Source organism: Chiloscyllium plagiosum, unplaced genomic scaffold, assembly GCF_037043375.1.
Source record: "Chiloscyllium plagiosum isolate Xiang-an unplaced genomic scaffold, Cpla_swu_hap1 HiC_scaffold_3, whole genome shotgun sequence".
Lineage (NCBI taxonomy): Eukaryota > Metazoa > Chordata > Chondrichthyes > Orectolobiformes > Hemiscylliidae > Chiloscyllium > Chiloscyllium plagiosum.
The window spans coordinates 66080535-66094447 of record NW_028270141.1 but is presented as its reverse complement, the minus strand read 5'-3'; the positions used below and the strand labels follow the sequence as shown (position 1 = coordinate 66094447).

At 42.3% G+C, this 13913-nt stretch overlaps 1 protein-coding gene across 2 annotated transcripts in view; it reads right to left on the bottom strand.

Moving 5' to 3' along the window:
* Positions 1-10195, bottom strand: part of cyp39a1 (cytochrome P450, family 39, subfamily A, polypeptide 1) — a 47325-nt gene extending 37130 nt beyond the window's left edge. For both annotated transcript variants that reach the window (XM_043682803.2, XM_043682814.2), the window contains exons 1-2: positions 8900-10195; positions 728-863 (exon numbers count right to left, since the gene is read on the bottom strand). In XM_043682803.2, the coding sequence (XP_043538738.2) occupies positions 728-863; positions 8900-9088 (325 nt within the window). In that variant the 5' untranslated portion in view covers positions 9089-10195. The remainder of the gene's footprint in view (positions 1-727; positions 864-8899) is intronic.
* Positions 10196-13913: the final 3718 nt, after the last annotated feature.

The following is a 13913-nucleotide window of genomic DNA, read 5'->3' as shown; positions in this document are numbered from 1 at the left end:
AATCAAAGTTTGGCTTCCAACATCAATTTCAATCCGTAATGAATAGAAATTTGGGGGAAAGAAATCCTCCGATGGTAAGGAAAAATGAGATCTCATTGCAGATATTAAAGATGGTACACCGCAGGGTAAAAAGAGAACTCATGGTGGGGGGGCAAGAGAATTAAAGAAGCTCAGGTGTTTCACTGGAATAAAGTAGGCTACTTGAAGTTGCAGTGTTGGTGGTTTTGAAAAAGCACTGATAAGATGGATGTGGGAAAACAGGGTAAGCAACTGAACCTTTTTGGTGGTAAAGGAAGGCACAGTAGAAGCTAAAAAGCTGCAAAAGAATGTACAACCTGGTCAGATCTTGGTTGAGAAGTAAGTGCCAGATCTCTTGAAAGAATGTGCTTACCTGGTTTACTCATGTATGACAGAAGAAGGAAGTAAAGAAATTTAAAATGTTGAGATATGGGAGTAAATCAATCTTTGTTGAGAGATGAGGACATATATAATTCAGAAGGAGTATTATCAGAAAAAGTGTTAATACGACCCCATGTTTGCACCTTCCTGTTGGCCTCTATAACACAATCTGGCCCAATTTCCTCTTCCTCCTTGCTACACACAAAGAATGTGGTAGAACTTGGGTTAAACTGCTCTAATAGAATCTGAAAGTTTTGAGTGACTGAAATGCATATTCTGATTACAGAAATCTTGAACGCTTAGTTACACTTTCCAACTTATTCCTTACCGGTACGCCATACAGCTTCTTGTACTGCCTCTTGGAAATCAACATCTTTAGATTTAAAGAATATCTCAAAATCTTCCTCCTCTGTAATAAAAGTGAGTCTCTTCCCAGCAGCTACCACAGTAAAAACTGCTCCGTACTAGGAATTAAAGCATTTTATAAGTAATGAATGAACACCATCTGAAAACTTTCTTCATATTGTACAATTACAATTAATAGATATACAACAGGAAAATTTCCTTTAACTTATCCTGTCTTTTAGGACTTTGCGAACTAATTCAACACATGCAAGAAGGTTGTTGCTCAGTTCACGATCCGAGCCATGAATTTAAACTGAGCCTTCTGTTTTCCTGAAAGCAGAAATCCTGGTTAATTTTGATTATTGCCTTTCTAGCCCAGGCTTGCAGAGGATAATATAGCATTTTTAAAAAAATTCCTTTGTAGGATGTGGGTGTCATTGGCTGGCCAGCATTTAGAACATAGAACAATACAGCACAGAACAGGCCCTTCAGCCCTTGATGTTGCACCGACCTGTGAACTATTCTCAGCTTGCCCCCCTACACTACCCAAAATCATCCATTTGATTATCTAAGGATTGTTTAAATCTCCCTAATGTGGCTGAGTTGACTACCTTAGCAGGTAGGGCATTCCACGCCCTTACCATTCTCTGCATAAAGAACTTGCCTCTGACATCTGTCTTAAATCTATCGCCCCTCAATTTGTAGTTATGCCCGCTCGTACAAGCTGACGTCATCATCCTAGGAAAAAGTCTTTCACTGTCTACCCTTTCTAATCCTCTGATCATCTTGTATCTCTATCAAATCTCCCCTTCGCCGCCTTCTTTGCAATGAGAACAGACCCAAGTCTCTTAGCCTTACCTCATAAGAACTTCCCTCCAGACCAGACAACATCCTGGTAAATCTCCTCTGCACCTTCTCCAATGCTTCCACATCCTTTCTGTAATGGGGCGACCAGAACTGTACACAATATTCCAAGTGTGGCCGCACCAGTGTTTTGTATAATTGTGGCTCCAGAACTCAATCCCTCTACCAATGAAACCTAACATGCTGTATGCCTTCTTAACAGCACTATCCACCTGGGTGGCAACTTTCAGGGATCTATGTACATGGACTCCAAGATCCCTCTGCACATCCACACTAACAAGAATCTTTCCATTGACCCAGTACTCTGCCTTCCTCTTATTCTTCCCAAAGTGCATCACCTCACATTTCGTGGCATTGAACTCCATTTGCCACCTCTCAACCCAATTCTGCAGTTTATCCAAGTCCCCCTGCAACCTGTAGCATTCTTCCAAACTGTCCACTACTCCACTGAATTTAGTGTCATCTGCAAATTTACTAATTCATCCACCTATGCCTGCGTCTAAATCATTTATAAAAATGACAAACAGCAGTGGTCCCAAAACAGATCCTTGTGGCACACCACTAGTAACCAGACTCCAGGCTGTGAATATTTTCCATCAACCACCACTCACTGCCTTCTTCAAGAAAGCCAGTTTCTAATCCAAACTGCTAAATCACCCTCCATTCCATGCCTCTGCATTTTCTCCAACAGCCTACCATGTGGAACCTTATCAAAGGCTTTATTAAAGTCCAAGTATACCATGTCAACTGCCCTACCCTCATCTACATGCATGGTCACCTTCTCAAAAAACTCAATGAGGTTTGTGAGACACGACCTGTCCTTGACGAAACCATGTTGAATATCTGAAATCAAATTGTTGCTTGCTAGATGATTATAAATCTTATCTCTCACAATCCTTTCCAAACAGAAGTAAGGCTCACTGGTCTATAATTACCTGGGTCATCTCTACTGCCCTTCTTGAACAAGGGCACAACATTTTCAATCCTCCAGTCCTCTGGTACTAATCCTGTAGACAATGATGACTCAAATATCAAAGCCAAAGGCTCTGCTATCTCTTCCCAGAGGATAAATCCCACCTAGCCCAGGGGACTTGTCTACTTTCACTCCTTCTAGAATTGATAACACCTGTGCGTAACTAATCTCCATCCTTTTCTAGTCTAATATCTCGTACCTCATCCTTCTCCTCTATAATATTCTCCTCTTCCTGACTGAACACCGATGAGAAATGTTCATTTAGCACCTCTCAGATCTCTACAGGGTCCACACTCAACTTCCCACTTCTCTTTGATTGGCCCTATTCCTACCCTAATCATCCTTTTATTCCTCACATACCTATAGAAAGCTTTAGGGTGCTCCTTTATTCTATTTGCTAAAGACTGCTCGTATCCTCTCTTTGCTCTTCTTAACTCTCTCTTTAAATCTTTCCCACCTGATCTGTAACTCTCCATCGCCTCATCTGTACCATCTTGCCTCATCAACACATAAGCCTCTTTCTTCTTAACAAGAGATGCAATTTCTGCAGTAAACCACGGTTCCCTTACCTTATCACTTCCTCCCTGCCTGACAGGGACATATGTATCAAGGACATGCAATATCTGTTCCTTAAACCAGCTCCACATTTCCATTGTCCGCACCTCCTGCATTTTGCTACTCCATTCTATACATCCTAATTCTTGCCTAATCACATTTTAATTGTCCTTGCCCCATCCATAATTGTGGTATGTACCTATCTCTTCCATCGCTAAACTAAACGTAATTGAATTATGGTCACTCTCTCCAAAGTGCTCACCTATAACTAAATCAAATACCTGGTTTGGTTCATTACCAAGCACCAGATACAGTGTGACCTCCCCTCTTGTCGGCTCATCCCTAGTTGCCCTAGGGATGGTGGTGATGAGCTGCCTTCTTGAACCACTACAGTCCATCTTTTGTGGGTTGACCCACAATGCTATTAGGGAAGGAATTCCAGGATTTTGACCTGGTGACAGTGAAGGAATGGTGATATAGTTTCAAACCAGGATGGTGAGTGGCTTGGAGGGGACCTTACAGGTGATGGTGTTCCCATGTATCTGCTGCCCTTGTCCTTCTAGATGGAAGTGGTCGTGAGTTTCGAAGGTGCTATCTGAGGATCTTTAATGAAATTCTGCAGTTTAACAATAACAATATAAATTCATGCAGTACCTTTAATGTAATCAAACATCCCAAGCCACATAACATGAGCGTTACATATCATAATATGACAATAAGGAGATTTAGGTTAGAAGATCAAAAGCTAGATTTTGAGAAATGTTTTACAGGAGAAAAGTGAGGTAAACAGGCAGAGAGGCTTTGGGAGGGAATCCAGAGCTTGATGCCTGGGGTGAAGAGGTCATAACCACCGATGGTACCACAATTGCAATCAGAGATATTCAAGAGGCCAGGATTAGACCACTACAAGTACCTCACATTATTCTGGGGCTGGAGAAGATTACAAATAGAACAAGGGACAGGCCCAAGATGGATTTGTAAGCAAGAAGGATAATTTTAAAATCAAAATATTGCTTGACAGGAATGTAACTCTGCCAATTAAATAAGGGAGAATTAGACTTGATATGAGTATAACATGGGAGACTCCAGTGAAGAGAAAACAGAAACATGATTGAGGATTTGAGCAGATGATGAGGTGAGGCACAGGATAATGTTATGGAAGTCAAAATAGGTGGTGGCATGAATACATGTGCAAAAAATTCCCCATTACATATAACACCAAGAGTGCAAATAGGCTGTTTTACCCTTAGACAACTGTCGGAAAGAAAGATGCAAGTAGAAGTGAAGAAGTAAGAATTTGGAGCAAGGCCTAAAATATGGTTCAAAATTCCCAATACTTAACAGCTGCAAATTTCAGCTCTGTCAGTACTGAATTGGGGTAAACAGACTGATAACAGTGCAGTAGAGATAGGTGGTGGTGAGATAGAACTGGGTATCATCAATATACATCTGAAAACCAATCTTGTGAATCCTGATGATGTTGCTGAGGGACAATGTGCAAGAGAAATATGAGGGGTTCAGGATGAATCCTTAGGGGACAATAGAGATAATGGTGCAGGAGAGGAAAGTGAAGCCCAATCAAAGTGACACTATGATCTTTTTTGCAAGGGGAATGAAATATGAAAGTGTTGTTACAACTGTAGAGGGCATTGGTGGGGCCTTCCTGGAGTACTGCATACAGTTTTAGTCTCTTTAAAGAAAGATCTACTTGCATGAAAGGCAACTCAGGTTCACTAGGTTGATTCCTCGGGTGCAAGAACTGTTTTGAGAATACATTAAGGACAAAAGAATAACAAGGGAGAGAATAAGACCCTTTAAAGATCAGCAAGGCCACCTATGTGTGGAACAGTAGGAGATCAGTGAGATACTAAATGAGTATTTTGCATTAATGTTTACAGTTGGAAAGGACATAGAAGCTAGAGAACTTGGGGGAATAAATAGTGATATCTTGAATACTGTCCACATTACAGAGGAGGAGCTGCTGGACTTTTGAAAATGCACAAAGGTAGATAAATCTCCAGGATCTGATCAGGTGTACCCAGGAACTTTGGGGGAAGTTAGGAAAGTGTTTGCTGGGCCCCTTGCTGAGATATTTGATTCATCAACAGCCACAAGTGAATTGGCAGAAGACTGGAGGCTGACAAATGCAATGTTACTATTTAAGAAAGGTGGTAAGGAAAAGCCAGGGAACTATTGACCAGTGAGCCTGACGTCAGTGGTTAAGTTATTGGAGGTGATTCTGAGTGATAGGATTTACAGTGGAAACTCAGTTATCCAAACGTGATGGGCGGGCACTATTTCGTTAGGATAATCGATTATTCGGAAAATCGATTAAATGCCTTTCTTCTGGGGCTCAAAGTTTTAAAGTCTGCTCCCTACTCAGGAGACTGCAACAGCACAGCACGTGAGACCCCGCCCCGCAACCTGATCCAACACCGCCCTGTTCCCCAGCACAAAGCACGCGAGTACCCACCCCCAACCCAGTCCAAACCCGCCCCTTGCTCCTAACCCCACCTCCCAACTCTGTTCAACCCCGTACCCCGCTCCCAAACCCATCCCCCAACCCGGTCCAAACCCGCTCCCCCAACCCGGTTCAACCCTGTCCCCCACCCCTCTGAGCCCCCTGTCCACCCCCACCCCTCTCCGGGGCATCTGGACTGCACACCAACAACAACGCTGCTGCCTTTGTGGGGTAAGTCTCCAAATAGCACAAAGATGCACACACACAGCCACAAACAACTTTTTGCTGCAAATTTTTCACAGGTTCTATGTTTCCCCTGTACCGGATAATGTTGGAGAGATTATTCCTGGGAAGCATGGAGGGGGCGTTAGGGGTACACTCCTCTGTAGAACCCCAGGGAAAGTGTTGAGAGAGGGTGAGAGGTCAGTCATTTGGAGACTCTGCCTGTTTAATCACTGTAAACAAATGACACGATCACTGCTGGAAACATGTCTTTGATGTAATGTTTCTATTGGGACCTCCATCTTCTTCAGATAATCCAATTTTCGGATAATCAGTATTTGCATAATCGAGTTTCCTCTGTACACTTATTCGGAAAGGCAAGGACCGATTAGGGAGAGTCAACATGACATTGTGTAAAGGAAATCATGTCTCACTAACTTGATTTGAGTTTTTTTTTGAAGTGATCAAGAAGATTGACGAAGGCAGCGTGGTGAATCAGTTCTGCAGTTATCAAAGTTTGAACCTAACATGTAACTGTCTGTTAAGTCCCATGAAATTAACTGTCCAAAGTGAAGGGTCCCAGGGAATCACCTGTCAGAGGTTCAAACTTTATGGGCAATTCCCACAAAGTCTTATTGACCTTGAATGTTTCCACTAATTTGTTTCGTTTAGTGATGACCAAGGTGTTATCCATGCAGCGGACCCAAAGTTTGGGTTGGATGGTTGGCAGAGCTGTTTGTTAGAGTCTCTGCATTGCTGCATTCAAGACCATCAATAATACCCTTGGTGGCATAAAATTCACTAAAAAGGAGGAAGACAACAATAAACTGCCATTCCTAGATGTCACAATAGAGTGAACAGCCAATGGGAACTTCAAACCAGCATTTACTGGACCAAATATTGAACTACAGAAGCAATCTGTGGGCGGCACGGTGGCACAGTGGTTAGCACTGCTGCCTCACAGCGCCGGAGACACGGGTTCAATTCCCGCCTCAGGCGACTGACTGTGTGGAGTTTGCACGTTCTCCCCGTGTCTGCGTGGGTTTCCTCTGGGTGCTCCGGTTTCCTCCCACAGTCCAAAGATGTGCAGGTCAGGTGAATTGGCCATGCTAAATTGCCCGTAGTGTTAGGTAAGGGGTAAATGTAGGGGTATGGGTGGGTTGCGCTTCGGCGGGTCGGTGTGGACTTGTTGGGCCGAAGGGCCTGTTTCCACACTGTAATCTAATCTAATCTAATCAATCATCCCGACATCCACAAACGAAGCTGCATCAGAACATTATTTCAACGAGCCAACACACACTGCAGCACAAAGGAACTACGCAGAGCAGGGGAAAATCACCTATACTCTGTATTCAAAAAGAATGAGTACCCAATGAACACGGTCCACTGATTTCTCAGCACCAAACCCAAACAAGCAGACAAAACACGTCCAGAACCCTAGCCACTCTCCCCTACATCAAAGACATCTTGGAAATGACTGCCAGACTACTCAGACCCCTTGGCATCATGGTAGCCCACAAATCCACTAACTAAAATAGCAGCTAATGAACTTGAAAGACCCTATACAGACAAGCAAAACAAATGTCATTTACAAAATACCATGCAAGAACTGTAACAAATACGACATTGGACAAATAGGCAGAAAACTAGCCACCAGGATACATAAACATCAACGAGCCACAAAATGACATGACCCTTTCTCACTAGTATCCTTACATACAGATAAGGAAGGACACCACTTCGACTGGGACAACACATCCATCTTAGGTCAAGCCAAATAGAGACATGCATGAGAATTCCTAGAAGCATGGCATTCCAGTCAGAACTCTATCAACAGACACACTGAGTTAGACCCCATCTACCACTCCCTCAGAAAAAGAACAGAAATGACATCACCACAGGAAATGACAACATCAACCCAAAGAAACCCAAACATATAAATAGGGTGACGAACATCTGGAAATGAACCTTCCAGCTCAGCAAGCAAACCTACATCCAGAGTCCAACAAGTTTATTTGAAAGCATAAGCTTTCAGAACGTTGCTTGTTTGTCAGGTGAAGTGACGAAGGAGCAGCAATCTGAAAGCTTGTGATTATCAAATAAACCTGTTGGACTGCAACCTATGTTGTGTGACTTCTGACTTTGTTCTCTCCAGTCCAACACTAGCACCTCCACATCACAATTCCCACAAAGTCAGTGTGTGGGTCTTATCCAGCGCACATGTTGGGTCAGACATGCCATATTGATGATCCAGAGACAAGGTGATCTGGACCATAAGAGACCAGAAGAAACAGAACAGAAATAGGCCATCAAATCAGCTCTTCTATTCAATGAGATCATGGTTAACCTAATCATCCTCAACTCCACTTTCCTACTCTTTCTCAATGATTCTCTTACTGATTAAAAATGTTTCTGGGTCTGTGTAAAGATCTGTAGCTTGGGTGCCAGTTGTTGTGGTTGTGGGGATGTTCTCCAAGCTGAGAAGTAGATTTGCAGACGTTTCACCCTCTCTGTAGGTGACATCTTCAGCGCTTTGTGGCCTCTTGTAAAGCGCTGCTGTACTGTCCTCTGGAATTTATTTGGTTAGTTGGCAGTAGGAGCAATATACAAACGTGGACGCTCTTGTGGCACAGTAGTAGTGTCCCTACTGCTGATCCAGGAGGACAGGGTTATACAGAGGTGTTCAGTAACATTTCTGGACAGGTTATTTAGAAAACATGGGAACATAAAAGTTGGTACCTTCGTGATTTTGGACACGTCCGCGTGAAGCAATGTCATTATTAATTGACCCAGCAGAGGGACTTGTGAGGCGCAGTAAACAACAAATCTATGTACAAATGTTAGGCTCCGTTTTGGTAAGATTAACTGAAACAAAATTATAGTTTGTCTAAGTGAGATTCTTGACGATGTTTTATATCAGAAATCAAGCTGCTTGTATCATTAGAAATTAAAAGTAGCAAATGCAATCTTCTCATCCAAGTTTAACCGGATTGGCGGCGACATCTACAGTCAACAATGTGATTATTGTTTATATATTGATGGAGACATTTTGTTTAAATGGTGATACTTGGGATTTTTACCTGTGCTCTGGCTTGTTCGATAAATTCAAGCGGAGCTTTTCCGAAGCGGATAGAAGCCCTGATCCAGGGAATCCAGCCGCTAATGCACGGAGGAGCCGAATGCTTGCCTGTCTCCCTCTGCTTCAACAGCCAGTGCAGTAGAGCCAGCAGAATGGGAAGCAAGAACAAAACACAACTCACACTCGCCATTGCGACGCCAGCAGTTTGCAAAGACCCAGAGCGAGTTTAGGGCCGAGCCGCCCACAGCAAATGATTGACGGGAGAGTGGAGTACTTGTGGAAGGAAACCAACCAGATTCTGCAGAGCCAGCCTCCAGCTGAAAAAGCAGTCTACTGCATACCATTACACAGCACCATTAGGACATATTACTGAATTCGGAAAGATATTCCAAATGTGTCATTTTATTGTCATATATAATCAAATGACCAAATAGTCTCAATTTCACCCGATTGTTAGCCAGCAAAATCCCCGATCCACATTGGCACTGTCTCCAAACCTTCATGCTACCAAAATGACCTAAACTCTCGGGATTGAAGTAGTGTCTTTGCAGGGATAACGTGTACACTGTGTTTAGCAAATATAAACAACCCTGTATAAACAACTGTATCTTAAACTACAGTTTCGAGTTCAAGTGCTATCTGCCACATATATTTATGATAATACGTTCAGACGTGTGTGCCCTCTGTGAGAAACGAAGCTCACTCACTTCAATAATTTCAGTCCAAGACAAGATCTGAATCAGTAGTGTGCTCTTGCAAGAGGGGTGTGGTGTCTACTGTAGTGAGTCCAGCCTTTTTCTGCTGTTCTTATCGCTGTTTCAGTGGTCAAAAGAGCCTGGTATGGCCCTTCCCAGTCCGGTTGCAATTTAGTCTCTGTCTATGATTTAACTAAGACCCAATCTCCCGGTCGAATCGGATGAACAGTGAATTCAAGGGGTGGAGTCTGTGCCAATAAACCCTGTTTCCTGAGGAAAGGCAAAGAGGAGGACAAGCCCAGTTTATACTTTTTTAACAACAAATCTTTAGTTTCTGGGATTAGCAGTGGCCAGAGATAGGAGCTTCCCAAGGACTTGGGACAGTAGGTATTGAGGAATAAACCACCGCTTCCTGTGGATTCAGAGCTGTTTCTTTAGTTACCTCATCAGCCAGTAATGTAGCTTTCCATTCTTTAATTAACAATGAATTAATGCATTCTGGATTAGTGGTGCTGGAAGAGCACAGCAATTCAGGCAGCATCCGAGGACAGGCAAAATCGACGTTTCGGGCAAAAGCCCTTCATCAGGAATAAAGGCAGAGAGCCTGAAGCATGGAGAGATAAGCTAGAGGAGGGTGGGGGTGGGGAGAGAGTCTGAGGAAATGACCTGGGAGTTGCAGTGAGAGAGAGACTCCCTGAGATTCCTGTAGAGAGAGGGGGAAAACTTCTTCAAGGCAGGCATCCTTGCAAGAGGATTCGCAGTAGGGTTAAAATCAACGAGGTAAAAACAATGACTGCAGATGCTGGAAACCAGATTCTGGATTAGTGGTGCTGGAAGAGCACAGCAATTCAGGCAGCATCCGAGGACAGGCAAAATCGACGTTTCGGGCAAAAGCCCTTCATCAGGAATAAAGGCAGAGAGCCTGAAGCATGGAGAGATAAGCTAGAGGAGGGTGGGGGTGGGGAGAGAGTCTGAGGAAATGACCTGGGAGTTGCAGTGAGAGAGAGACTCCCTGAGATTCTTGTAGAGAGAGGAGGAAAACTTCTTCAAGGCAGGCATCCTTGCAAGAGGATTCGCAGTAGGGTTAAAATTAATGAATTAATGCAGTCATGTTTTAAATTAACCATGAATCAATATGACAGGTCACTGAGACTGTGTGAAGGGATCCTGCCAATTAATATTGATTCAGGATAGCACAATCGATTATAAATATTAATTATTAATTATATATTATATAAATATAAAAATCATTATCTGTAATTCAGGGTGGAAATGCAACAAATGACTAAAACATTTTCAAAACTGTAATTGCACAGTTCTGTTTGTTTACTAGTCACTTGTGACTTCTCATTCTGTTTCTGTCATTGTTTTGCTCGAGCACATTCATTTTTAAGAACCTCAACAGATTTCATAGCACCATTTGCAGTTAATTCAATCCCAATTTGGTGGCAGTATTTTGTCATGAGTGCAAAACTGATTCTTCGTGCCTCTCATTACAAAACTGTCGCCATAATCCAATTAACTCTTTCGTTCCCGCTGCCTTGGGCTTAAATTTTAAGGATGACCTTGCTGCCCCCGTATCGACTAGGAAAACTACATCCTCTTTATAAAGTCCCACCTTTAAATTTATCAAGGGTTCCTGGTGGGTCCCCGGGGGCAGGAACCCCTGACACCTCCAATTTTCATCAAGGTTCATAAACGGTACTGCCTTTACTTCCTTTTTCAAATCTGGACACGTTCTCTTAAAGTGACCTGTCTTTCCACAGTAACAACATCCGGCCTGTGGGGATTTCCACTTTGATCCTTGTTCCTGTCCACCAGACCCCTTAACATCTCCTCCTCGACCATGCCGGTTTCTTTCTCCTTTTAGTTTTGTCCCTTTTCTTTATTATCTCATCAATTGTGGCTATCATTATTTTTGCCTTTTGTTTCTACTTCTTATGTTACGTTGCCAGATCAATTGCTGACCCGATTTAACCAACTGAACAGCCTTAGGGCCACCTAATGGCCATTCTTCATCACCCAATGTTTTATTTAGACCTTGAAATTTTTTTTAAGAAATATTGCAATATTTCTTGCTCCCGATAACTTCAAATACCAATTCATCAATTTATGCTTGTCTAACTTTAAAGCCTGTTCCTAACTTGTAAATATATTTATATATTATAAATTCACTTATTCAGTATTCAATATTTAAAATGTAAAATGCATACAGTTCCCAACTTTGAAATCCACTATAATTACCCCAGTTTTAGTCCCTTAATTTAAATCCAAAATTATGTTTCTTAAGTAGTCCTGACCAATCATTGCTCAATTACAATGCTATAGGTCGTGAAATAATCGGAGCTGCCTTATTTGTCTATTCAAGTTAGAAAAAATAACTTCTAACACATGAATAATGGCCGAATCCAAGGTCACAGATATTAACCATAGGATTTTTTTTAATATTACAATCTAATGTTGAACTGAAACTTCAACTGTCCTCCATAAATCGCTTTTATGGAAGGATAAAAGAGCTTAGTCAGAAACTGATAGTAAGGCAGTCATGACCTGTAAAAAGAACATGAGTTAACATTTTATTTCATAATCACTGTAAAATCCTTAACCTTAAAAGAAATTATGTTAAATTTCCATAATAAAAATCAGATTCAAAACAGTCCTGGATCTCAAGCTCCAGGGAACAAAGCACAAACACTCAATCACCAACAAACAAATGTGCATTCAAACCGAATCACAAAGAGTTAAGCTTTCTACCAGCTGTACAGCTCTTTTCTTTCTCTCTCTCTCTCACACACCATATCTCACAGACACTTTCTGAGCTTGCTGCAACAACATCTCTAGGTGCTCCTTGCTTCACCCCTCTATCTTTTGAATATTTTTCTGGATATCTGGCCATGATTTAGTTACAAAGTGTACCCTCAGTAGCCCTTCAGCTACTAGCCCTTCCGACTTGAAGCATAATCTGATTCCTCCTGACTGTAAAGCTGTTTTTTATTGACATATAAATTCAAGTATTTACAAACCCAGTCTTTGTCCGACCCGTACTTTGGCCAGAAGACAGCGGGATGAAGAATGGATTCCTTAGTCCATACAAAGCAACAATATTTAATCATCTTTTTCCTATCTTTCTCCCTTGTACAAGTATTATTTTTCCAATTCCACAACATCCTGCCCAACGGACTTTCTGGAGATATGTTGTAAGGGACCCCGCCTCCATTTCCATTGCCTTTTTCTTCTTTTGTTTTCCTGTGAGTGTTACCCACAGCACAGCCGATATTGGGTTCCTTTGTTAGTCCCTTATTAACTACTAAAACTCAATCCCAGTCACCAAGGCAGTACTTAAAAGTCAATTTTCTTACCTTGGTCTGTGCACAGAGTTGCCTGGCCCCTTTTTGCCATATTTCCTATCAACCTCCTTTCACTGTGTGATTCAGATGTCTCTCTTGTGGGATTCATACCAGTTGCCCAAGGGAGCAGGCCAAACCGGGACACGAGACCGCTCCTCAATCGGGAACGGGATGCGTCTTCCCAGTGTCCAGGGCCAGCCACTCCCCCCAGTGATGGAAGAATATCCCGGACGAGCCCCCAATTGTGAGAAATGAAGCTTGCTCACTTCAATAATTTCAGTCCGAGACAAGATCTGAATCAGTAGTGTCATTTATTTCGCTCTTGCAAGAGGGGTGTGGTGTCTACTGTGTACAAAGGCAGTTACACACACACACTGAATTCAACTAGTACACAATATTTATGTAATTTGTTTCTCTTCTCTCCTCCCATTGCTTCTCCCCTGTTTACATCTCCCATTTCTCTAAGACCGGCGCCTATTACTCTTGTTTATCTCTTGCCTTAACTGGCCTTATCTGTGACAAAATGCTTATTCTGGCCTCACAAGGCCATTTGACCACATCCTGCTGTGGTCCATTGTTAGGTATATCCTCCTTTACTGCCATCTGTTTCCCTTACTTGTTATGACCTTATGACCTCATGACTTCTTGATTGTGGTTTGTTCTTGTTTTTGCAGAAGCGGGAAATAGCTGCTTATAACTACTGTTTGTACAGGCATATAGCTTAACCCCGTCCCCTCACAGCACCTTATCTATTTGTCTGTAACATCTACCATTATTTGCAGACACATTTCATTCTTGTATGCACATTTTAGCTAATACAAAAACAATTATGTATTTCCTTCACTTAGTTTTCATTCTTGTTGACTCAGCTCTTGGCTGAAACAATTATACACTAGTGTGAGTTCATTTACCTTGCATAAGTAATTATGATTGCAGAAGTAACACTACCTATATCCCACACCTCTATGGGGAA